The sequence below is a fragment of the Alligator mississippiensis genome, chromosome 11 (genome assembly GCF_030867095.1).
Source record: "Alligator mississippiensis isolate rAllMis1 chromosome 11, rAllMis1, whole genome shotgun sequence".
Taxonomy (NCBI): domain Eukaryota; kingdom Metazoa; phylum Chordata; order Crocodylia; family Alligatoridae; genus Alligator; species Alligator mississippiensis.
Genome location: NC_081834.1, coordinates 29,420,208 through 29,446,392, shown reverse-complemented (window position 1 = coordinate 29,446,392; position 26,185 = coordinate 29,420,208). Strand labels below are relative to the sequence as shown.

The following is a 26,185-nucleotide window of genomic DNA, read 5'->3' as shown; positions in this document are numbered from 1 at the left end:
AGGAGGAAGGGGAGGAACAGAAACAAAAAACAGAATGAGGATAAATAACTAGAACTTTCCATTTGGAAATATTTTCTTCTTTTAAGCACATGGCTGCTGGGAGCCAGCATTGCCCACTGCCTGGATACAAATGCTGAAAACTAGCCAAGGCAAAATGTAAAAGCCCTCTCCTACTGTCCTTCAGGACCAGATTTTTAAACTCCTTTTTTGAGTTGGTCTCCCAGTTTTGACTCTTCCCAGCTGTTTTCTTAAATCAATCATACACTGTTTGCTTTCTGGCATCACTACAAAGACCTCTGGACTTCTTTTTATTACGTCATGGGATGTGTTGATGCTTAGATATATTTTGAGAACCAAGAAAGGTTTGTATAGTGAGTCCCCCAAAATTAAACACTTGCAAACTTATGGATACCTACATTTTTAATAGCAAATTCTAAAATAAAATACAGAAAATATATAAATGACTAAACAGTACAGAAAAGGCTTATCAAGCTACTGATTAGAATTTATAAAATGTGCATTTATCTAAAGAACAACAATACTGTTAACATTTGAGATAATTTAAAATTAATTTGTCAGTTCTCTGAACTGTCAAAAGCCTCTAACAGATGGCCAGCCTATTAGGGAAAAAGACATTCAGGTTTTAAAATAAATTTTAAATAAGCACTTATCTTAATTTATTTGTAGATAGGCTATTCAGCAAGAACCATAGTTTGAGGCTGAACAGCAAAGATTCTGAGATGAACCCAAATTTTGGTACTCTACTGCCTGGCTTAATATAAAAAAATGACTAAATAATGTAAAAAATATAAAAGCAGCGTAACAGGTGCTAATTTAATTAATATTCATATGCATATTTTTATTCCAGATCTAAGCTACATCTGGTCTAAAATTACCCTGGTCTAGCATCAAACCACTAATGAACTCCAGGAGACCTCTAACCTAGCTTTTCTATTCTATCTTTCTTGACTAGTCTAACCTGGTTTGAACCTTGTGACATCTAATCATTTCCTTTGCCTCTTCTTCTCTTACTCAAACTTTGGTCAAGCAAATGCTATGCTATATCACCACTAAGCAGCTAAGGGTCTACTATAGTCTCCAGATGATAAAGTCCACTTTTCCTTTAACCTTCTCTTTACTTTATACCAAGGGTGCTCGACCCTGAACCTGTGGGCGTGCGGAGCAACATAATCCCACCCATGGGGACCTCCTGGGTCCAAAAACATGGTGGTGAGGGAACAGTGGCCACACTAATTGATGTTCCTCTGCTGCAAAATGCCTGGGCCTGTGGGAAGCCCCATGGCTCAGATAGCATGACCCTGTGGCTGTGGGGGCCAATCTGGGCATGCAAGGCTGGGCCAAGGTGATGTGGGATCCGATTGGGACATGTAGGGTCAGGTGAGGGTGGCATGGGTTCAGTGGGGGCATACAGGGCTGCCTGAAGTGGTATGGGCCTGATCCAGGTATACAAGGATGGGCAGAGGCAATGTGGGTCTGATCCGGGTGTGCAGTGCTGAGCAGAGGAAATGCAGGGCCTGGGCAGAGGTAGTGTGAGGCCTGATCTGGCCCACAGACTGGTCCTGTACCACTCACCTGGCCCACCCGGCCAAAAGATTGAACACTGCTGGTTTATACAGTTCTACAGCAAGGAACTGGTGAAGAGGAAGAAGGAAATTCTCTGATCCTGAAAATGTTTTAATACTTCACAACTATCTAAGCCTCCCCAAACAGACACACGCTGGAGTTTAAATTGCTTGTTTATCCTTGCCATGCACAAACAAATTGAAGTAAAAAGGTTACAGTAGGCCCATATAGCCAGAGTCCAGACATGCACACAAAGTTTTGGTTTACATTTAGGTTCCTATTACTGATATTGTTATTATTTGCATTGCATTAGCATTTGGAGGCTGCAGCTCTGTTGAATATGGCATGATGCAAAACCCTGCCCTAAAGTGGTACCAAATTTAAGTTTCTTGTCCAACAAAGACTAGTGCATGTTATTTTTCCACACTGCAAATATCTTGCTCACAGTGTGAGAGATGAAGCACAAGAATGATTAGGACCTGCATAATCAGATAACCACTCCAAAACTTTTTCCCTGCAAAACTTAGACTGAAGATAAGAAGTTTCTTCTTAGGACAGTGAAGTGGAAGCTTTTCTTCTCTTGTGTTTGAATAATTGGAGAGCAAGTTAGAGCAATCAGTGCAAAGACAGTTCAGAGCAGGCCAGCAGCATAGTCAGCACTTATCCTACACAGTGATTACCCTCAAGGAATCCAGGAGTTATCCTGGACCTGTGTACAAGGTGGGGAAGGCCTTTTCCCTCTCTCCTTCCCTCCAGCAATGGTAGAAAGCTGGTTAGCAACTGGCCTTTAATTAAAAGAAAAAAGTGATTGTATGTTTTTCATCTTGAGTGTGTGTTTACACCATTAGTAGTTGTTGTCTGCTGGGAAATTAAGTCCTGTGCTTGCCAATCAGAAAAGTGCATTGTCAGATAATCATATGCAATTAGCCACGCTAGGTGACTATATTTTGATTCCGTCCTCCTCCCTCTGATCCTGCACATGTTTCCATATTTCACAACTATCTAAGCCTCCCCAAACAGACACACACTGGAGTTTAAATTGCTTGTTTATCATTGCCATGCACAAACAAAGCAAACTGACTACATGCATTTTCTAGTCAATTTTATTTAAAAAGGGAAATGCATCACTTTCTTGAGGGAATGCAGATATTCTCCAGCTTTGAGAAGTAGTTCTGGCTAATTTGCATTCACAAATACATTTGAAATGGTCAGTAAAAAGGGAGTTAACCCTGAGTTAACCAAAGGAACGTCATTCTCCCCCCCCAAAATAAACTGCTAAAGGTAAAGTGAAAGTGTGGCCCTGATCCTGCCAGTATGTATGAAGTGAAATGTATCAGCTGAAGTCCTCAGATTAATCAAAGATTTGGTATGGCACAGCTAGCTGAAGTGTAAACTTGCTGCACTAGCAACGTACAAAATCTCATCTGGAAAACCACTTGAAGGGTGTGCTGGTAGTTTCAGTGACCCCAGTCATTTATTGTTTTTTGGCTTCTTTCTTGGGACAGCCAGCAAGAGAAACACATCTTTCCAAAGAGGGTGATGGTTCATTTTGTGCCCACCTGTCTAGGACAACCGGACTAGGACCAGAACCCATTTCACAAAAGCCATTAGAAAGCTGTCAGACAGTAATTTCTGGTTATTACCAATCATAGCTAGATCTGAAATGGCAATCTGGACAGAGAAAGGTTATAGGCACCATCTTCAATCCACCAAGCCATTCTCTTGCGGAGGCTGAAGAGATCCAGGTGCCCCAGTCTCTCCTCATAGGGCTTGGCCTGCAAGCCCTTAACCATACGAGTGGTCCTTCTCTGGACCCTCTCCATGTGGATAACCTGGAGAGGGTCCAGAGAAGGGCCACTCGTATGGTTAAGGGCTTGCAGGCCAAGCCCTATGAGGAGAGACTGGGGCACCTGGACCTCTTCAGCCTCCGCAAGAGAAGGTTGAGAGGCGACCTTGTGGCTGCCTATAAGTTCATCACAGGGGCACAGAAGGGAATTGGTGAGGCTTTATTCACCAAGGCGTCCCCGGGGGTTACAAGAAATAATGGCAACAAGCTAGCAGAGAGCAGATTTAGACTAGACATTAGAAAGAACTTTTTCACAGTTCGAGTGGCCAAGGTCTGGAACGGGCTCCCAAGGGAGGTGGTGCTCTCCTCTACCCTGGGGGTCTTCAAGAGGAGGTTAGATAGGCATCTAGCTGGGGTCATCTGAACCCAGCATTCTTTCCTGCCTATGCAGGGGGTTGGACTTGATGATCTATTGAGGTCCCTTCTGACCCTAGCATCTATGAATCTATGAATCCAGTCCCCTGCACTGAATGCAAAATTAGACAGCTTGCCTTCAACAAAATAGTAGCGATGTCTCTTTTTTTCCTTTAAAAGCACTCCAAATCTCCTTCCTAAGTTCATTGAAAAGAATCTACACTATTTATATTGTTACTGCATGCTTTGTGGAGGCTTGGTTTAAGTTTCCTCTTTTATAATTACAGTTGAACACCTGGCTCTACACATGTAAAAAATAGCAACTTGTTAATGCTCTTCAGTGACTTTTGTCATTGAACCATTGGATGAATGGTGCTTCGCCTTCGCAGTGACTAGGGACAAGTAAGTTTATGAACTTAGAACCAAGTCACAGAAACCTATCAGCTGTCTGACAAGTTCTGCTGTGAAACCAGCTGCAAAGTTACCATATGTGGCAAATACGTGCGTGCTAATTTTATTTATACTCTCTTGTGCTTCGAAGATTTAATGAACGCTCTTAATGTAAATTCAGGCAGAAACTCCTTGAATTTGAATTCTGTCATTTATAGTAGATTATGTATAGATTAAGACTCAAAATGATCTATGCAGGCCAAAGTTATGCATAAATTCATCTAAGATGTTGCACAAAAGTGGTGTTTGTATACATTTAATCCAGTCACACCATATTTTTTTCTGCTAACCATTGTATCTCTTAGGGCTGTGCGAAACGTCTATAGTTCATTTCGGTTTTGGATTTGACCATTTCAGAGGAGAGTGATTCATTTCACTGTTTTGAATCACTGTTCTGTTTTGATTCGGCTGAATCTGTTTCGGAGTTTCGATGCTGTTTTGGCACAGATTTGGAGATTCGGATTGGCTGGGGAGAGGCAGCTACAGCTGGGTGGCTGCAGGTTCTCCCGTGGCTTCTCCAGCTGTGCCTACCTCTCTCCAGGTTGGGGGAGCCACAGGAGAAACCCCCATGACTGTCCTGCCCGGCCGTATCCCCCATCTGGCCCCAGCCTCCTGGCACTTTTTTTTTAAAGCCCCGCACTCACTGGCTGCAGCAGTGGCAATTGGGGCCTCTGAAGGCTCATGGCAGTGCCCCCCTTGTGCAGTGCAAGGAATGCGGCAACTGCCCCAGGGCACAGGTGCAGCGTGGCTTGGCAGTGCAGGTGCAGCATGGCTCGGCAGGGCACTGTGCGCTGTCTAGGAGCTGGGGTGGCTCTAGCAGTCAGCCAGAGCCCAGCAGCGCTCAGCCCCAGCACCCAGACAGTGTGCGTACAGCACCCTGCCGAGCCATGATGGAACAGCTGCTGCATGGGTCCCAAGTGGGGGGGTGATCCCCACTGCCCCCCACTGCCACATGCTGCGCTGGGGGGCCCTGCCACGAGCCCCCAGAGGCCCTGATTGCTGCTGCTGCTGCAGCCAGTGAGTATGGGTTTGTTTTTGGTTTTGTTTTAAAGTGCCGGGAGGCTGGGGCTAGGCAGGGCAGCCATGGGGGCTTCTCTTGCACCTCCTCCGGCTGTGCCTGCCTCTGCCCCGGTGGGGGGAAGTCCCCATGACTGCCCTGCCTGGCCCAAGCTTCCCGGCACTTTAAAAGGAGGGTTGTGGGGCTGTGCTGACTCTTCCCAGGGGTGCCTCTGAAACATTCCAAAATATTCGAAACATTTCCAAACTGTTTTGGATGGTTTCATTTTGAGATGTTTCAGAGCCTTCTGTTTCATTTAGGATTTGGTGTTTCAGGTGCTGAAACACCTTCTAAATGAAACGGCTGCTGAAATTTTGCACAGCCCTATTATCTATGACTTTTGAGGTTTGGACGGATGAAACAATGCTCATTGATAGGAAAAGGTGAGACTGATCCTGGCTGATCCTATAACTGTTCTGTGTTTCTGCTCTATCTAATAGTAAGTGGAAGCTAAAGCATAGTAATTTTGCACCTGTTTTACACTAGTCTAAACTGCCTTGATTTAGCTTCACTTCCTATGAGGCAGGAGCTGATACATGAAACACTGGCAATATGTTAGATAACACACCCAAACTGTTAGGCTAGGGACAGAAGTTGTACATAAACCAGTTTAAGTGATCAGAAATTGGTTTAAACCTGTAACAGAACAGAAGTTCAGTGCACATAAACCAGTTTCAAAATGGTTGAAACTGTTGTACGATAAACCTTGTTGAACGCAGTATCAGACTTAATTGATTTGGGTCAAACTAGTTTGTGAAACTTCTGCCCCACACCCCTTCCTGGTTCAAGTTAAATCAGTCCCCCAGCATTCCCCAATAATGGCCACAAATTGTTAGAGAGAAGGTTTAGGCTGGACATCGGGAGACATTACTTTACAGCTAGGCTGCCAGGCTCTGGAACGGGCTCCCAAGTGAAGTGGTACTCTCTCCTACCTTGTGGGTCTTCAAGAGGAGGCTGGACAGATATTTGGCTGGGGTGATATAACCCTGGCACCCGTTCCTGCCCAGGGCAGGGGGTCGGACCTGATGATCTGTTTAGGCCCCTTCTGACCCTAAGCACTATGATACTATGATCCCAGTATGATTTTCAGCCCTGGGCTGGACTGTGCTGTCTGCTTCAGAGGGCAGGGCTGGCCCCAGCCCTCTGCTCCCTAGCTGAAGCAGTGAGTGCTGGCTGACAAAGTACTGGGCGGTGGGGGGACTGATTCCCCCCCACCCCCCTGGGCAAACCCCGGCTGGGATCTGGGGCCAGGGAGTGGGGTTAAACACCCCTTCCCCTACTCAATCTTACTGCTGGCTGCAACTGTGGCCTACAAATCCCAGAGGCACCTGGAAGCAGGAAGAAGTGATGAGCAACCCTGCAGAATCTTGGTACTGTGATTTTGGACTGCAAATCCCAGAGACCATGGGGGGCAGCAGGAAGAGGAAGTGAGCACATAGCAGGAGAGCCGTGCTCTAGCCCTCCCAGCTTCTCACCTGAGCCACTGCGGGCAGGGAGCTGCATTTCCTGAATCATAGGTAAATAAATTTTGGTTCACTTCTGTTTCAATTAAATCTGTGCACCTTGACCAACCTGCAAAGACTGAATCAATTCAGCTTTGGGCTTTTTGACTGTCTATACCTAGCCCTAATGCCCCAACCCAAACATACGAAGTGGTACAGCTGCTTCATTCATCTCCAGCCTTGGATAAATAACCACCAAAGGTTTTAGTGTAAAATTTGTGTAAGAATACATAGGTGAATATGTACAAGAGGGGTGAGATGGGGGAAATGCAGAACTTGTAAGCCTACCCAAGGAATTGTAATTAAACATGTTTCTCTCTCCAGACCTCGCCTCATAATATAATTTTTCATATGATGGTATCTCATAAATCTTGATTATTGAGCCTCTTAGGATGTTAATTTAGATGGGAGTATTACATTCTAGGAAGTAATGTCCTGTGCTCAGGCCACAGTCATTTTTCAAATATTAATAACCTTTTATTATTATTTTTAACTAGCAAAATGGCTTCACCTGGATTATAACCACTCACCCAGAAGGAGTTTAATTCTAAAATTCAAACTTATTTTTTGGTGAGAAAAGTACAAAAGAGCACCTGTTAGTAGCTGCTATACTATATTTTATGCAATCCAAGGAGTCTTGAAGGATTCTCAGTGCCACTTACCTAGCTCCTAATAACATTTCTTTCCTCACACTGAGGTGAGTGGGGTTGCATTTACTCCAAAACCAATTCATACTTCCCTATTAAATGGTTAGAAGGTTGGTTAAATAGCAATGGATAGAAGGTTGGTTAAATAGCAACACAAAGGTTTCCTTTTCTTCCCTCCCATGAAAAGACCAGAGGCAAAGGATCAAGATGACGAAAAAAATAAAAGGATCTTAACAAGACCACCCAAACATTTTGGGGGGGGAAGGCAGGGAGAAAAAAGGTGAGTGGGTGGAGGAAGGAAATGGATACAAACTATTTGTGGTCCTATTTTCAGAAGCGTAGTGCATCTACTGCTCCACTGGAAATCAGAGGAACACATCAGGGCTCTGTGCCTCTGAAAAATCAGACTGTGTTAATTCATTTCAATTGCTACTAAGCCTAAAACTACAAAAGTCCACTTAAGGCATTGTGCAGGAGCTCTGAAAACAGGGGCCTCAGAAATACACTTGAACCTCAGATGCAAAGTTCTAGACCAGATCCAGTCTTTCCCAAATCCTAGTGCACAGGCATATGCTTACATTTTGGCTATTTGGATCTGCGTTGGTTTTTGCTTTTTTATGGGACAGCATTATAGAAAAGTAGAAACATAGGGCCAAAAGGAACCTCAATGGGTCATGTAGCACAGGGATAGTCAAGCTGCAGCATGCATACTGTAAGTGGCACTGGCAGGCTCTGTGTGTGGCATGCAGCAGACTGGGGTGGGGGACAGACAGCACAGTGGAAGATAGAGCAGAAAGCAGAGCAGAAAGCTGGCAGACTGGGTAGGGAAAGGCAATCAGAGTGGCACTCAGGAAAGGTGCAAGGCTGTCTTGTGGCATGTCTACCAAAAAGGTTGGGCCCCACTAGTCTCATCCAGCCCCCAGCCCTAAGGCAAGATCAGTGGTATTTAAAATAATCCCTGACATATGCTGTCTAACCTGTTCTTCAAAATCTCCCTTAGTAGCCTGTAGCTATTTGTAGTCATGTGTCACTATCCTTATAGTTGAAAGATTTCCTGCTTGCTAACCTAAATCAGCTTTGCTTTAAAATAAACCAGTTTCTTTGCATTTCCTTCAGGGGATCACTGGCCTCTAACAACCTTTTTACAAATTTGAAAACTGTCATCATGTTCATTTCCTCTCCCAGTCTTCTTTTTTCTAGACCAAAAAGCCCAGTTCCTTCAACCTTTCTTTTTAAGTCCCATTTTCTAAACCTCTTATAATGCTTGTCATGCTGGTCTAGACTCTATCCAAGTCGCCTATGTTTTTCTTGGATGCAGTGCCCCAAAACAACTCCAGTTGAGGTCCCACCAGTGCGGAGTAGAATGGATTAATGACCTCCTGTGTCTTACCTATAATACTTCTGTTAATGCAACTTGGCATGAGATTTGCTTTTTTTTGTGGCAGAACCACATTGTTGACTGTGAGATCCACTGTAACCCCAGATATTTTTCTGCAGTACTGTATAGATCAGGGCCATCTGTAGAATTTGAATCTAAATATACAATATAGCTTCCCATGGTTCAAGAGTTTTCAGATTTGAGATTTTGTTTCAAGCCCATATTTATTTAGAATGGAACCATTAACCCATCCTCTAAAGGGACATCTGAGATTACTGTTGTAACAAAGAAATATACAAATATACAATATGTAAAAAGCTAAAGCCTGCAACTGCTAAAATCAATGACACAATGACCACTGAGTTCAATGAAAACAGGTTTTTCTCCTTAATATTTTGTGAAAGAAGAAAAAAAATCTCTCTTGAAGCAGTTTTGACTTAATCCTGTAAAGCACACAGCAATGACACTTTCTCAGCTAAGCAGCTATTGTTTTATACAGAGAAAATGATGCGTCTGTGAATGTGCACGTGCCCTGTACAAAAGGCAATGGGAGAACTCAGTTCTGATTAGAGGATGCTTTTTCTACTCTGTCTTTTGTTTACAAACAATATAATGTGAGAATTGAAAGAGGCAGCTTCGTTTTTTAAGGCTGATTAAACTGCCGACTACAGAAACAGGAAGATTTGTACAATACATATAGTGTAATTGATAAAAGAGAATGAAAAACCAAAGTGTCTCCAAACATGGGAGTGCGAAGACCTATCAGATACCTGTCTGAATTCATAAAAGCAACAGAGACAAATGAAGTTTTTCTGTGGATATGTTCAGAGTCAGTTTAAAAAACATAAACTTTATTAAAAGGCTGGCACGGCATTCCTGGCAATCGGAAACAGAGATTCCGACTGGGAACAAGCATCTTAGCATGTCTTCATTTACCATATTGTTTTTTCTATTCAAACCTTCAATGTGTTCTTGTACTTCAAAATCAAGGCAGTGATCTCTGGTCTTATATTACTGATGGCTGCTGTCTTATGTATTTTAATGGCTATACTGACAGAAAGTATTTTATATTTTTAAGAAGAACCCCAAACTGTGACCCAACATTTTAAAAATAGTATGTGGGAATATAACCTTGTAACATTTAATGAGAAACATGTAAAAGTAAATCTTATTACCACTTCTAAAAGATTTAAAGGAAAGTAAATTGTGGTCTGTGAAACCTGATGGCCTTGCAAATAGGTGTTTGAATCCGTCCACCATTCAAAGGTGATCAATGTTAAGTCTTTTCTGTTAGTGACTGTCCCCTACCAAAGGTAAGAGAAAATACACAATCCAGGCCCTTGTAGAGAATTTCCAATGCCTGCCCTGTCCTTCTACCACACAATATCAGAAAACAATAGGATTCCTGTTTTCTTTGTGCCCAACTCTGAATCTTCTTGCTAAGGTCCAGGAAAGGAAAAAGATGGAGCCATATCTGCCAAGTGATCTAAAGGAGCAAAATGACCAAAGGTACAAGGCTGGGCTATTTAGCAACTAGCCTAATGAAACACAAGCAGCTTGAGCTCTGAAGACACAATATATGATAATAAAATGTATCAGTCTAGTAAGGCAAATCCCACGTTTCTTTTACTAATAAAGAATAAGTTAACAGATATTTTCAAAGACCTCTACATACTGTGAAAGAAAATCATGGGAAGAGAAAAGGGAAAGAAGGTATGGATATTCAATTCTAAGTATATGACCTCCTCTTCTTATCCACTGGTGTCTATCAATATACATCCTCAGTAGTTGGGGCCCTTGCAATCCTGTTGATGGAAGTGTATAAGGCTTGGTTCTTTGCACTTCACCATTTTCATGTTCTTTTTCCTCCAACAAAGAAAGAATTTCATGCTCCAAACCTCATAAAATGCTCTGCATTAGCTTTTATTTTTCCATTATGGGTCCAGTCAGTCTAGCATGCCATCAGTTGACTTCTACTTTACCAGCAGGGAATCTCATTTTTACTAAGTCCTGTGCATTTTACAGGGCCTCAGCAAATCTCAAGTGAGATGGAGATTTTGGGGAATGAATTGTAGAGTGATAAAAATGAGAAATACTGAAGATCACAAACACTTACCATCTGTGCTACTTTGGTGTATGACACAAAACCACAACTGCAAAGGAGATAGTGTAAAATGAAAGCTTGCTAATCTCAAACTTGTATCTTGTACTTGGCACAAGCCGCTTGTAAGAATCTAGTCTGACCACTGATTGACCTTGTTTACTGATCCAGTCTTGGAGTATTAATTTACCTTTTTTGCTGGTGTGCCATTCCATGCAATGGTTGATATACTAAGACTAGATTAATAGTTTAATGTATAAAATTGCAGCTGTATGAAAATGAGAAGATGGTGTGGGGTTGTGATGATCTTTCCTAAGATTTCTGTCAAGGTCATTCAATCTAGAGCCTAAATTACCATCATACCTTAAGCAGCCAGCCACAGACTGGAAAGAAATTATTTCAGTAGAATGCAGCCAGGCAAAATTTATTCTTCTGTTCTGTTCTACTGTACACCTAGGGGACCCAGCTTAGTAAGAAGTATTAGGTCTTGTGGGTAGAGGAGCTCCCACTGTCCTGAAAGAAGGGCTCAAAATATAGCAAAGTTATGAATCAGTGCATTTCCCTTTTCATTTGCTCACTGTTGAACCATCCTGTGCACCTCTTCATCATCTCTGCATCTCTCTACCTAAGCTACCTTGCAAGACAGGTGTGCAGACAGAATACATATACTGTAGGTCATGGACTCATGCTTCCTGTTGCCTGACTGTTCAAAGTGGCTTCTAAACTATGATTTCTGGATCCTGCTTATGTGTGATACTGTTTGATAATTTCCAATGCTGTTTCTGTCTTGATAGTGTTTGATACCAAATTTTAAAAGTGGAAGCAGTTTCCTCCACATCACTAATTATAATAACCCACATCTATAGCTCATACCAGATCCTCCTGTTCAGTGACCACGTTTAATCTGGTTTGTGCCCTTTCATTTAGGTCCCCATTGTGACTGCTTTACTTGGAATGGTCAGGACAACTCCCAATGCTCATATGAACCAAGCAGCACTTGTCCAATCTGCTTTACAAAAAAATAGTCTGCTGGCTCATTTCTATTTTACTGTAACTTATTTACCATTAATTTGGTAAATTCTTACAGATAAGAACACTGTTCCACTGCTGAAGAAAGCCATGCCCATGATGTCCTAGATCTATAAAATACTTAGTAAATAGATCTGGACTGGTAATAAAAACAAATATCTAAGGAGTAGGAGGAATTTTATTAAAAAAAACTTTTTTTCTAACGGGACTCTTGTTTTGGCCTGCTTGAAAAACAACGTTTTCGTTCTTATTGGAGCCATTATTTTGGTTTATATTAAGCCAAAGTAATTTCCACATGGCTTTCTCTGTACCTTTTTGTCACAGGACATTTACTAGTATAAGACTAGGGGAAGAGAAGAACACTCAGCCAACAGTTAAAACTGCACACACACTTATTCCACAGACAAGAAGGTTCTGGTACATGCCATGGTTAAACCAGTGTACCCTTATAAGAAGTTATACTCCTGCAATATCTCTAGACCATACAGGATGAGCTTGGCAGAGGCTGGTTTTCTCCCACACATCAGACTGCCATTATTTATTAAAATCAATAGAACATAAAGACAAAGTAGTGCATTAAACTGTACAGAAGGTGCATTGTACCCGGATGCTTTTGAAAGACTCAAACCATCAGTAGTCAAAAGTAGGTAAAGTCTTACTCTTAAGACTATTTGAACACAGTTATTGTATTTTGCAAAACAGCAACTCTCTGTTTTGGAAGCACTATTGTGTAATTTTTTGGCTTGTGTTTTAAGACACAACATTTTGCTTGCTTCATTACCTTGTCTTCTATAAAGTGATAACAAAAAGGAAAAAAAAAACCCCTATTTCACTGTTAAAACCTCTTTTAGATCCTCTATGAACTCAAAGAGCTTTGTACCAGTTTGCCAAACTGTGGGCCAGATTCAGATCTACTGAAGTCAATGGCACTATACAAATTCACAATGTGTCAGCATCTGGCCCTGTATATATAGTTCTTAAGACATTTTCCAAGAGCATGTGTGTAACATTTACAGCTCTAAATAGGTTAATAATAAGCAGACCACAGAATGTATTCATTGCAGTATTAGATACTTTTTCACTTTAAAATCTTGGACATTTTAATTGTTGCGGGTTAAAATGCCAGGAATGTATAGTATCTAACTGTTGATAGAGAATTCCAACATTTTGTCTAAAAAAACTATGAAAATAAAACCAGTAACCTTCTATTTTTGCCAACTATCTTCCTTAGCAACAGCTCAATTTTTTTTTTTTTTTATTATATGACATGCTTTGGAAAAAAGTTGATCTTGGACTGAGACTGAGATCTTGTATGTCCAGTGCAGCCTGGAACTAAGCCTTATGAAAGACTTATAAACCCTTTTAAATCTGAGTTTAAAATAAAACCTTTACCTATGTTAAATAATAAACACATGCATCAAAGAAGCATACAGCTAAAGAAAGCCCATCTCAGATGAAAGCATAATGTTTAAAGCATGTGAAAGGAAGAAAATGAAAAGACAACAGCAATCCCTTGAGCTAGCACTGCTTGCTTTATAAAGAAATCAGTGTGCATTTGTACTGAAAGCATCTTCTTATATCAGTATATCACATTGACTACTAGAGACATTATTTTCAAGGAGAACTTTTCCCTCTCATCATGACAGCACAACAATCCATAATAACCTCTGGCTCAGTTGCATTTTATGGATTCTTCACTCACTCGAGAGACCATCACACCTATTAGGCTGCAATAAATTCCTGTTAGTTTGTGAACTGATTTTCAAGATAAGAACAGGGGAGGTAACAAAATAAAAACACAGTATGCATTTGGCTATGCTGGCTAGTTGCTCTTCTTCATTCTCTGGCTCTGTATCCTTGATAACTGGTTTTCTGACTCCCAGTAAATGCTCTTTCCTATCAGCCAAGTATCAGCATCTAAAGAATAGTGCAAGTATTGCACTGATAAGTAAGCAAGTTTCCTTTATAAATTAAAAAAAAAGACAACACAACACCATTATTTGATAAGGCATGTCACCAGTTGTTCAGTTAATTATTAAAGTGATAAAGCTTTGGGATTCTCATTGGCAAAATGAAGTATAAAATAAGAATAAGAGCAAAAGTTTTCTTTTCCTGAACTACAACACTAACCAATCAATATTACCAAGGTCTGTTAATTTTTAATAGATAAGACAACACTGACAGCAAGAAAGGGTTTCAAAATGGATGGTAATGAATAGCTGCTGAACACGTAAAGATTTGTAAGGGGTGTAAAAAAATGCTAATTGAGCACATGCATAAATAAAATCCACAGCTGGAGTCTTAGACAGAGAAACTTTTGAAATCACTTCAACTAAAAATAAGAATTCAGTGCATCTACATGCAGATTAACTGAAAGGTGCTATTACCTACACGTTTCCAAAGGCCTGCTTGTGGTCTTTACATTAAAAACCCAGCTGTTTTCATCTCCCTCATTTCATTAAACAACAGGCATCCTAAACAGGAACAGACCTAGTTGTTTTTAAAAACTGTACTGGAGTTAGAATACCCTGTCAAGCTAGTCACTATAAAAAGAACCCACTTCTGTTGATAAGGTGCAATACAATTGGGTCTAGTGTAATACAGTTATCATTATAATTGTTTTTGTATTATTGATGGTCGAAATAACTGTTTTTGGAATTGTCTTACCTTGACTGCATAACTGTTAAGTGGATCTTTTGCATAAGAAGCTGAGTAGTAAACTGCATCACCTGCCTCACAACATGGCTTGTCACTGGTTAGCCTGAAGTCTGACCAGCTGTCCACCCCAAATCGAAGCTGGTCTTTTTGGCCAGCCATGAAAATGTCTTCACATTTGTTCGCCAGCTTCTTCAGTGAATCAGTGTGAAGGCTTCGGATTTTGCCTACCACCTCCTCTCGGTTCTCAATGCCTCGATAAAGTGCTTGCCTCTGTGGTTTCTGGATACTCTTGCCTTGTTTCATCTGAGAGAGATGCCTCCCTGACAGAGACTCCATGCTGTTGGAACACCTGTCCTTAATACTGATAGTGGTTAGGCTGGAAACACTGTTGGCTGCTGAGGTGGTTTTTCTTCCTTTTTCTAGGGGCCTGTCCAAGGAATCTCCAGACTCATTGTCCAGTGCCTTGAGCTCCAAGCTGACTGAAGAGCAGGCACTGCTTGCTTCCCAGTTGGTGTCAATGTCATAGGTGGGATTAGCCACAACACACAGATTACTTTCAATGCTTTGCTTCTGGAGTTCTCTAGGTGTTGGCTCTGTATTTGCTCTTAAAATGGTCTTCTTTGGCAGCGGGGGTGGTGTTGGTTTCAAGTTAGTTGCTTCGAGATCTGCTTCTCCTCCGAAAGCAATAGCATCATCCATAGCTCCCTTTGGGTGCCGGGGTTGCTTTGGTGGTATCATGGCTGCCCTGGACTGTCCTGTGTAATGAAAAAATACAAAACCTTTAGAACACTGTGCATTTACAGTAACAGCATATTATACTTCTGTATGCAGGGTGAATAACAGGGAAGTGAGAAACTAGCTTGATGACTTGGAACAGGGGTGGTCAACTTGCAGAACAGGTGCCACAAGTGGTACAGGCAGCTTCTGTGTGTGGCACATGGTAGACTGGGGAGGGAAAAAACAGTACAGTGACAGATAGGGCAGGGAGCAGAAAACAGAGCATTAGATCATGCAAGGAGCATGGGGCAAGAAGCAGAAAAAGCAGCAGCAGCTTGGTGAGGGAACAGCAGATTGGTTAAAGGAAAGGCATTTGAGTGGAACTTGGGTAGGATGTTAGGCTAATTTGTGGCAAACCTGCCAAAATGGTTGGCCCCTTGAAGGTTCCTCAATCCACATTAGGAAAAAAATGCGAAGGTGCAAGCCTAGTTGTTGGAGGATCCAGAAACTAAGAAAACTAAACCAACAGTGTCTGCATACTAGCTTATAAAGATTGCTTTGACTTGTTTTCAGTACCTGTGAGTAATAACTAGTTCTATACATAAAACTACTCAGTTATGCTGCCATCTTATATCTCCCAAGCTTAGTTAAAAGACAAAAGAATATGCAAGTCAAAAAGAATGCAAGTCAAGCCCAGCATTCTGGCCAAATTCCAATGCTAGTAATTGCATTCTACCTCCCTTCATTCCCTTGCAGCCAGTCTATTACAATGTCCTTCCTCACTTCCTGTTCGAAGCTGCTAGGTACTGCCAGGGGGTGCTGTTAGGCAGCTTTTGTATTTCATTCCTTTGGTGACAATGTTTCACTGGTGAGTGATGTGATCTCTTTTAATATTTTCTCACCATAGTCTGTAAAGCACTTTAAGATCATTTGGTCGGGAAAATGAAACATATCTTCAAATTATTATTGTTATAAAATATAACCCAATAAACCTGGTAGAAGAATTATACTGGAGCTGTTCAACTTCAGCCTGGGAGACCTCGTCTCCATACCATCTATGTGGGAGCCCCCCCAACTCCTAACACACTGCTGCACAGCACTGTGGGCTATGCTGCCCCTCTTACGATGCACGGAGGTGGGAGCAGGATGCAAATACTGTTGGTGGGGGGGAGCAGGAAGGTGCTAGAAACCACAGCTGCAGCAGCAGTGGAGAGAGAAGGAGAGGAAGGGAAGAGGTATGGTAGGAGCCCAGGGCCTACACATTAACCTCTTGTGGGTACATGCACCCCTGGGCCACCAGTTAAACAGCCCTGAATTATACAATACAGATATATCCAGGCAATGATGTCAGAGATAATCAAGTTTGTGTCAGGAGATTTAATAATGACTTCAAGGCAAACAGCCGGTTAAGAATGTAAGCCAGCCCCCAGCTGAAGTTGATGGGACTTTTGCCAGTAATTTTAGAAAAAGTAGGATCAGGTTTGGGGATTGCAGAGGTAAGTCTTTATCCCACAATATAAAAACATAAAACAAACAACCCCCTCCATTCTCAGAATAGTAACCATCTTTGATACTTCTTCCTCTGTGTTGAGAATACTATGTACATAAAACCCTGTTGTAGAACCAGTCAAGAGATTCCTGCCTGAAGTTTCAGATACAAAAATCCCACCCAGTTTACACAGAGTGTCTAACTGCTTCCAAATATGTGCATCCTAAAAAGATAAAACTTCCTGATATGTGTGTTGGGTGAATGTAGAGCTGTAGAATGGGGTGACAAATATCTATTTTTAAATCACCAAAATGCCAGGAAACAGAGAAGTAATTGGTCGTACACAAACAAAACAGATGAAATCAGTGACCAATTCATTACTTTGTGGCAACTAAAGAGTTTCTGGATGTGTAAAAGTAAAATGATGCATTTTCCCATTTTTAATAAACCAACTGCAATTTTAACAGAAGTTATTTTATAAATTTTCTACTACATCTGTGAGGATCATTGACCATAATGATAAGGTAGAAAGCCAATTTCTACAATTGCAACAGAGCAGGCATGAAATGATCTCTATATATTTCAGCAAGTGAACATTTCTACTTAGAACGGAATAGCAAGTAAAAAGAATTTGAGACTATTTGACTGTTGGATAAAAATATGGTGCTCTGCTGAATTTCTGTAAATTAGAAATGGGTCTCAACTGAAACACTCAATTCAAACATTGTAAAACTTTGGAAAGGCTTGATTACAGATTTGGACCTCATGACTAAAGCCTGTTTGTAATAGAAATGTATTATGGAAACTTTGAAAAGGGAATATTCTTCCTCAAGTTTTAAAATATGCAGTCACGGATGTTAGGAGCTGAACAGAAGCCATGATTACCCCTAATTCTACTGGCCAAAATGCACAAATACCTGGAATACTGGGTTAGACTATGGAAAAGATATTTTAATTGAGAAGATTCAGGAAGACTGTATTTCTTGGTACTATGAAAGGCAGTGGAAAGCCACAAATAGCCACAAAGAGAAAAACCCTGTATCCAGAGTTTTTTCAGTTGTGCTCTGATAATGACATTGAGAGAACCACCATCACAAACTATCATTGAGCAACTCAATGAACTCAAAAAACAACTTTAGAAAAGCCTACGCATCTTGCAATAAGCTCTAATTTTCCAGTGGTTAAAACTGAGTTTTGAACAGGAAGGAACTGTACAAAGAATGTCTTCCTAGATCACTGATTCTCAACCAAGAGTGATATGGTACCATCCAGCGTTAACACTGATAAATGTACCATCAATTGACATGATCAAGCCAGAGACTTGAAATAGGAATCCACAGTATTAGAAAAATTCTGACCTGTTATGGTCTTTTTGAGTTTTTCAAGAGGAGAATGCTCTATTATTTTTCTGCAGTCAAAAAGAAGTGCAAACTAAGGGCTGGCATTTTCTGAGGGATACCTCAAATCTAAAAAGATTGAGAATCACTGCCATAGATGATCGTCCTCTTCTGCATGATCATCAGGGAAAGCCATACAGAGCTGCTTCCATACGCTGTAACTTTTCAGCTTCCCCAAAAGAAAATTGTTTAAAGATGTTCAAGGATCCTAGTTTCCTTTTCTCATATCAACACCACACCTGCTGAAAAATGTAGCACTTTGGAGATCTTTTAATGCTCTCTGCTGATCCGTGAACCCTCTTACTGCACTCAGCCTGGTCTACTACTCGCAATTCTTTCTCCAAACTGTATAGAAGACCTATTGCATGCAATCCAGGTAGCCAAATAGTACAGGAGCTAGATGAGTAGGTCAGCCTTGGCAAGGGATGCAGAAAGCAATGACAAAAGTAACAGCCAAGGGCACAACAAGACATAAACAGGTCCTCAAAGCACAACATTAAATGGAACATTCCCTTAAACAACTTTGAAAACACTTCTTACATACAAGTCAGTTGCATCATATTCGCATTTAACTTGCACAAAGTCAACTATGCGCGGGATGGGAGGGGGGGGCGGGGCTTGAGTTTGCGCACGTGCCTGGAGCTGTGTGGCCAGCTGCTGGGCGGCAGCGGCAGCATGGTGGTGGCCAGGCGGCACGCAGCCATCCCCACCACCACCCTGTGTTGTGCCGCTGCCGCCGGCCGCACAGCTCTAAGCACGGCTCTGCAGCCGCGGTGGGAGGTTTTGGAGGCAGAGGCAGTCACCGCTGGCATGGTAATAAGCAATTTTACTATACACAATTTTCACCTTACATGCTGACTTTAGAACATAACCTCCGTGTAAGATGCTACTGACCTGTATTTCCTCCTCTTTTTTTCACCCATTCAAATATCTCTTAGCTTATACTAGACTCTTTAGTTTTTTACAAAATCTAAAGTGCTGAATTCCTTCAAGCCCCATTTAGTGTTATCTGCTTTGCTTATTCCAGCGGTGGGCAATTATTTCAGCTGGAGGGCCACTTAGTGAGTTCTGGTAAGCTGTTAAGGGCTGCAAGGGTGGCCCCACTGCTTGACAAGCACCCCGCCCCTGGTCGCCATATTGGGACTGGAAGCCCCACCCCTAACCTCTGGCCTTTGCCACTGGAAGTCCCTCCCCTTACCCTTGGAAATACTACTTTGGAGAAGGAGGGTTGCCATCTTGGAACCAGAAAAAAAACAAACAAATTATATAATCAAACATCCATAATAACGTTTTAATTTTATTTAAAAAAATATTTTGTCCTGATATGTGTGTGTATATATACAGAAGTGATTCCATAATAGCTCAAAATGAAGTCTTACTCTTGGATACTGTGTGTGGGAGGGGTATGGGTGAGGTGGTATGGAGTTTATAGGGGGCTGTGGATGTGTGTGTATATGCGATTTGGGGGAGGGTGTGTGGGTATGTGTGGATGTGGGTGGGCATGTGGGTATGGGGCTTGTGGGGGCTGTGGGGTGCGTGCAGGGGGAGGGTGGCTGGGGGTGTATTGTGTGGGCACATGTGTGTGGTGGGGTGTGTGTAGCAGTGAGTGGGGCTCCCCCCAGAGGCGCATGGCTGTGAGTGTGGGGGGCTGTTTGGGAGGGTGTGGGTGGATGCAGTGTTTGTAGGGCGTGATGGTGTGTGGAGGACAGTGTGGTTGTGGGGTTTGCGGTGGAGGGTTTGTGGGTATGGTGGGGTGTGCACGGGAGCCCTCCCTCTCCCTGAGCTGGTCAGCACCTGCCCCTGCAACAGCCCAGAGCCCGCACTCACTGTGGTCCCTCCCCACCACTGCGAACAGCGCGCAGTTCTAATGCACTCCACACGCCCACTCTGCACTGCCTGGCCGTGGCACCTCCTGGACATGCAGTGGGGGTGGGTGGCTCCTTCTGGCTGCTGCTACTGCTGGCTTCAGCCCCACAGTACTGGCAGGGACCTGCGTGCGTAGCCTCAACCCCATGCCTGCTCCAGACTTACCTGTCCAGGATAAGCAGCAGCAGCAGCAGGGCAGAAACTGTTACTTGGTGCTGGGGGAAAGTAGCCCCTCCTCTTCACCACTGCCAGGCAATTCTTGTGGCAGCTACCCAGAGCCTGCACTGCCCTGTGTCTCCACCATCATAACCTCTGGGCTGCCCTGTACTACTGTGCTGGGCAGCTCAGAGGTGGCAGTGATGGAGACACGGGACAGCCTGGCACAATGCAGGCTCTGGGCAGCTGCTGCAAGAACAGCCCAGCAGTAGCAAGGGGGAGGGGCCGCTTTCCCCGCATGCTGGGCAACAGTTTCTCCCTGGCGCTGCCGCCGTTGCTGTTGCTCAGCCCAGATGGTCGTGCAGGTTCAGGTCTGCATGAGCTGGTCCCAGTCACTACTGCAATGCTGGGGCCAGTGGCAGCAGCAGCTGAAAGGAGCTGCCACTGGCCCCGCTGCATGCCCAGGCAGTGCCTCAGCCAGGCAGGACCAAGGGATCTGCTGTGGGCTGGACAATGCTCCTCTACAGGCCAGATCCAGCCCATGGGCCATTTTTACCCACCCCTGGCTTATACACTGCCTCCAAATTCACTTGTTTATTTTTCCCTCCTATCCTCTTCCCCATTGCTGCTGCTTGCTTACCACTTTGCTGGTTAAGGGTGAAAGAAGCCATCATTCCTGCATGCTAGTACTTTATCATACAGCCTCCTGTTATGCACTGCTTTCAGAGATGATTAAACTGGGGCCTAATGACAGTTATAGGATAGCTTGCAAAGGGATGTTCATCTTGAAGGAAAGGAAGGGCACCCTGCAATGGGGATAAGATTTATAACTGCTTTCCCTGACAGGCTCCTTTCTAACTCCTCCTTCCTCCACAGGAGAATCAGATGGAATAGAAGTTTCCACTGGAACCAGATTCTTCCCTCTGTTCAAATTACGGCTCTTGCATGGCTATTTGGAATCACGGGCACACAGGTATCACTACAAAGCCTGCTGATAACCCATCTGGTATAGACAGGGGTCCTTGAAGATTTCTAGTGGTATCAGAGAATTTCACACAAGAGGCAGAACACAGTCACTATCCAAACTGTTCAACCTCAATTTAAACTGTTGTCTGGTATTCTCAGTCTGTGGAAATGACTAAGATCTGTCATGCCACAATGTAGTTTCTTCCCCACAAGAGTGAGTTTTTCATAGTGAAATTCAACTAGCTGGATTAATTGTTTGAAAAGCTACATATCTGAGCCGTTTCTATGCTGAGCTCTTAACCCTGTACATTCCTCTCATGTCTCTAAGACCAAAACTTTCAGTTCAGCTTTCCAAAAGCTTGCTATAATATTGCCCAGTCCACAGTTTTTTTGTATTACGAGTAGTTTTATGAAGAAAAATGCTTGTTTTAAATCATGTATTGCTCTCTCAGGTTGAAAAGAAAAAAAGAAAAGAAAAAAGAACCCTCTTTTAAACTGAAGTTAGCAGCAGAACTCATGTTTCTCCTTCTTGCTGATCACCTCTCAGCCTCCCTCCAGCTTGCTGAACATCCTTCATTTTCTTGCCTCCTGCACAAGCTCAACTGCACAAAATTCAGCCTGAAAAGTATTCCTGGAGGTAGATGATGAAATGAAATGGGCTTGATATTAGTTACCTCTTGAAAAAGATCTTTAAAGAGGTTTCCAAACTATGCAAGAGGAAAAAAAGTTAACGCTATAATAATTCTCTGAAAAGAATACTGACAGAAGCTGTAAGGATAGCTTGAAGGAATACTGCAGTGCCATAACATCTTCCATCAGAGATCTGCACAGTGCTTTTTAAACATTAATGCATTATGCCTCAAAACACCCTTCTGAGGTAGGAAAAAAAAATCACTAAATTAGCTTTAAAATCTGTAATTTTCTCTAAGCTCCTGATTTATTCTTGCTTTAAAACCTTCACTTCCATTAGCTTATGAAGCTAACATGCCAGCCACCAAAGCTCTAACTTCAGACTATTCCATATTTCTGCATGCCTTAGTGTAATAAATATATACATTTCATTTGTTGTTTCTGCTGCTAAACAACCTCCTTTCTTCTTGTTACTCCAGTTCAGTAGAATGAACATTTCTGAAACTGGGCATATATCTAGCTCTTCAGCTAATGTCTATTAAAATATCTGACATACCTACATGCATCACCCATCTTTTCATAGGGAAGTTTTTGAGACTCCAATTTGCCTGCAGTAAGTAACCTTTGTTGGTCTAGGTTAGCTTAGACAAGTCCCTCCGCACTTCTGCCTGATTTCATTTTCCCATTTGCATAACCATTTAACTGCATGCCCCATTTTTCTTTAAAGTATTTTTCTACTTACATGTTAAGATCACCTCTGATTCCAGGGAAAAGTGCCTCATGGAATTCAAAATGAACTGTACACATTATTTCTGGGCATGGCCAGGCTATTGCTAAGGTTATTAACTTTCTCAATTTCTTATTTTTCAGTGCCTAAAGGAGGAACTGAGATAGGTGAACAGGATCAACAGAGGTGAAATGACTATTAATACACATGAGAGTTCTCAGCAAGGAAGAGAGGTAAAACCTCTTCCTAAACATGGAGAAAGGATGAAAAGTCCTGTTTGAAGAGGAAAAAAAGAGATCAGCCTTTGGAACACTTTCTAGGCTTAGGCAAAAGGACAAGGAAATTATGTAGGACTATTTCCAGAAAGAAGGAAATGAAACCTGAGGACAGACAGTTCCAAAGAGAAATTTTCCATCAACTCAGTAAAAGATGACAACAAAGTTGAACCAACAACTGGCGATTACACCTGTGCCTGTACTCTTCGCCCTAATCAAGGGCAAATCAAGACAGTATAACTAACTGGACTGTCCCTTGTTCTCCTACTTTTTATTTCCACTGCTCAGACATTTCATCTTCTGCACCATGAAAGAAAGGAGAATGTGATATCTACAAAGTACACTTTATGCCCTTATCCCACTATTGTCTCTGTTCTGGTAATTTTTTCTTTGGCTTGGGTATTGCAGCTGATCTGCACATAAGTGTTTGCATTATAAAGTAGATTCTGGGAAAGATTCTCTATAATTAGCAGATCAATTATACTGATCTTCAATACTAAGACAACAATAAATCATTCCTTGATAAACTCTCTTAGCATAACTAATACAAATCATTAGCAAACCATGAGAGAGTAAATGCATAAATGTATAATTCTGTTATCACAAAGTACTTCAAAGCAGCAGTTGCTGGTAAAGGCCCGATGAACACGCTACTCTAAAATGACACCACACAGAAATTCAACTGAATAAGAAAGTTTATTATTATTGTATCTTATTCACTTAAGGTGCCTATTAATCATTATTAATTTAATAAGGAGGAGCCACCACTAAAATAGAAATCTCTAAGCTAAAGCAAAGGTGCTGTTTAGTTTGAACTGAAATGCATGGCCTATCCACACTAACATTGGGACTGTGCCCCCAATTGTTCTACTATGACTAGGAAGTGCTAAAAAAGGTAAGAGCCCAAGGTGCAACAGCTTGTCTGACTGCCTTGACTGCTGAAAGTCCAGCTGCCTCCTCACTCAATAGAACCTTAAAGACCTCATCTGTGCTTTCATATGTATTCTATAAAATGCAGTAAACAGGTATGATAATCACTACGTGACATTCTAGTGTTATTGTTGGCTGACTGATGTCACAGGTACCTGGTACTTTGCTTTCAGTATGCTTAAACCACTCTACTGCTATGGTTTACTGAGTTATGTAGTTATTACTTAAATGCACTCCTTGGATGACTAAGGTATCTCACAGTCTCTGGCTTAATTCTCAACAGGCATACAAAATATAAACTTTCTCTTGTTACTTACTTCAACGTGCATGGAAAAACTGTAGATTACAAAATCATCTTTTCTGTCCTAACCTCTTTTTTAAATTACAGAAATGTTAACTGGATTATATTACAAACATCTCATTTCCTGTGAGCTCACTTCAAATCAGTTTTTCTAACTAAATAAAGAGAAAAAACAATGAATGGAATAAAAAATAGAAAGCCAGAAGGGACCATTGTAACATTTTAGTCTGACTTTCTGCTTACCACAGGCCAGAGGCCACAGGGTTTTCCTGAATATATTCCTGCTAAAAAGAGTGTCTTTTGTAAATAAAAACATCTAATCTTGATTTTAAAATTGCCAGTGATGAAGAATCCACAACAACTCTTGGTATGTCATTCCCATGGTTAAATACTTTCGTTGTTAACATTTGGAGTCTTATTATGCAATCAGATGCGTCTGGCTCCAACTTCCAGCTTTTAGATTTTGTTATATCTCTGTCTGTGAGAACAGCCTGGTATTATTAAAGTTCTGTTTCCCATTGGGATATCAAAAGACTGTGATAGACCCCTTTAAAAGTTTCTCTTTGACATATTAAACTAATTCAGCTTGTGGGGTCTTTCACTCCATAGCAAGTTTTCTTTAATCATGGTGCTCCTCTGAACCATTTCTAGTGACTCCATGTCCTTCCTGAGCTGTGGACAGCAAAACTAGACAAACTATTCTAGAAGTGGCTGCACCGGTTCTAATATTATAAAAGCCCAAGTCTGCCTGTCTGTCCATAATGCTTTACTCGCACTCTGATTGGCTGATGCAAACAGCCAATCAGAGTGCTCCAGGAGTGGGGAGCGTTGCCATGATTCCAAAGCTGCACCAAGGACCGGACAGAGGGTGGGGGAGCCAAGTGGCCTTGGTTCCCCACCCTGCTCCCTGCAAGAGGTAGAAGAGCGGCAGCATGGGGTGTTAGGTGGCAGCACACCATCCCAGCCGCCCCCCCTGCCCCCTTCATTCTTGATGGGCAATTGGCTAGTAGCAAACAAAAAAGTATAAGAACCTCTTCAACTTATTATTCTCTTTTTGGCCACAGTATCAGCCTGGGAAGGCATTTTCAGTTGATTATTCAAGTCTTTCACAGCATCATTGCTTCTCAGGATAGACTCAGTATCCTTACCTTATCCCATAAGCGTCTGCATTTTTGTATCTTGATTTATAAGTGAACATGACTTAAATGACACAGGATTAAAAAAGACTGCACATAGACCCCATTTTCTTCAACTCCTTTGTACAGAACTTGATTTTTATTTGAAGTTTCAATTTCCAGAAATAACTGCTGGCAGATTATATAGCACTTAGGGGTGGGATTTGTCAAGAATGCTCCATGTTGAATTAACTCTACCCATACTGCCTTTCATGGGAGCACAAACAGGTCACTGCTGTGTGCTCTTGAGAGTATTGTAACTAGATTTGCAACCATTTGACTGCATATGCAAATCTACAAATTCTGCAGTTATTTCTAGACATAAAATATCAGGTACGAAATCACAGGCCAACTTGACTATTTGGGTTGGTCTAATAAAAGATACCAAATTCACCCAAGGAACCTTGTCTGACTATGTCCTTAGACCAACATGGCTACAACCTAAAACCCTAGGCCAACTTGAAGCATTTACACACTTAGGGCTATAATGTTGTCACTATCATCTTTCTTCTTTTTTCTTTTAGAGAAGGAAATTATAAAAAGCCATAAGAAAGCAAATTATGTTGGGTTTGTCCCAGGAATCTCTATATTCATCTGGTTAACTTCTACGTAAGCCATAGACTGGAACTGTTCTCCCAAACTGGTCTCTAATTTAAGAGACATTTAAGAGGTAGTCTTTTTTAAACAGAAAGGAAAAAGAAACCTTATAATCCTATAAGAAAAAGTTTACAAAGTGAAACATTAATATGCATTTGTAGTAGATAACTTATTTTCTAGTAAATTGCCAGCTGTTATATTATATTTATGTAAACAGAAAGGCTTTGTTCAGTTTAAAGAGTCAGCTTGTTAAAGATGGCATTTTGAATTAAAATTGTCCTACTTACAAGAGCCAAAAATAATCCAGAGCTAGTAGACAGTATGGGCTAGATTCTGTAATTAGTTCCCTCAGT

At 41.8% G+C, this 26,185-nt stretch overlaps 1 protein-coding gene and 1 long non-coding RNA gene across 5 annotated transcripts in view; one reads left to right on the top strand and one right to left on the bottom strand.

Annotated features, from left to right (window-relative positions):
- Window positions 1-26,185, bottom strand: part of PEAK1 (pseudopodium enriched atypical kinase 1) — a 199,584-nt gene that overhangs the window by 7,633 nt on the left and 165,766 nt on the right. For all 4 annotated transcript variants that reach the window (XM_059714751.1, XM_059714753.1, XM_059714752.1 and 1 more), the window contains one exon: window positions 14,616-15,361. In XM_059714751.1, the coding sequence (XP_059570734.1) occupies window positions 14,616-15,361 (746 nt within the window). The remainder of the gene's footprint in view (window positions 1-14,615; window positions 15,362-26,185) is intronic.
- Window positions 21,037-25,562, top strand: LOC132243992 (uncharacterized). The gene is made up of 3 exons (XR_009455608.1): window positions 21,037-21,204; window positions 21,650-22,074; window positions 22,698-25,562. It is a non-coding gene; the product is annotated as an uncharacterized LOC132243992 (long non-coding RNA).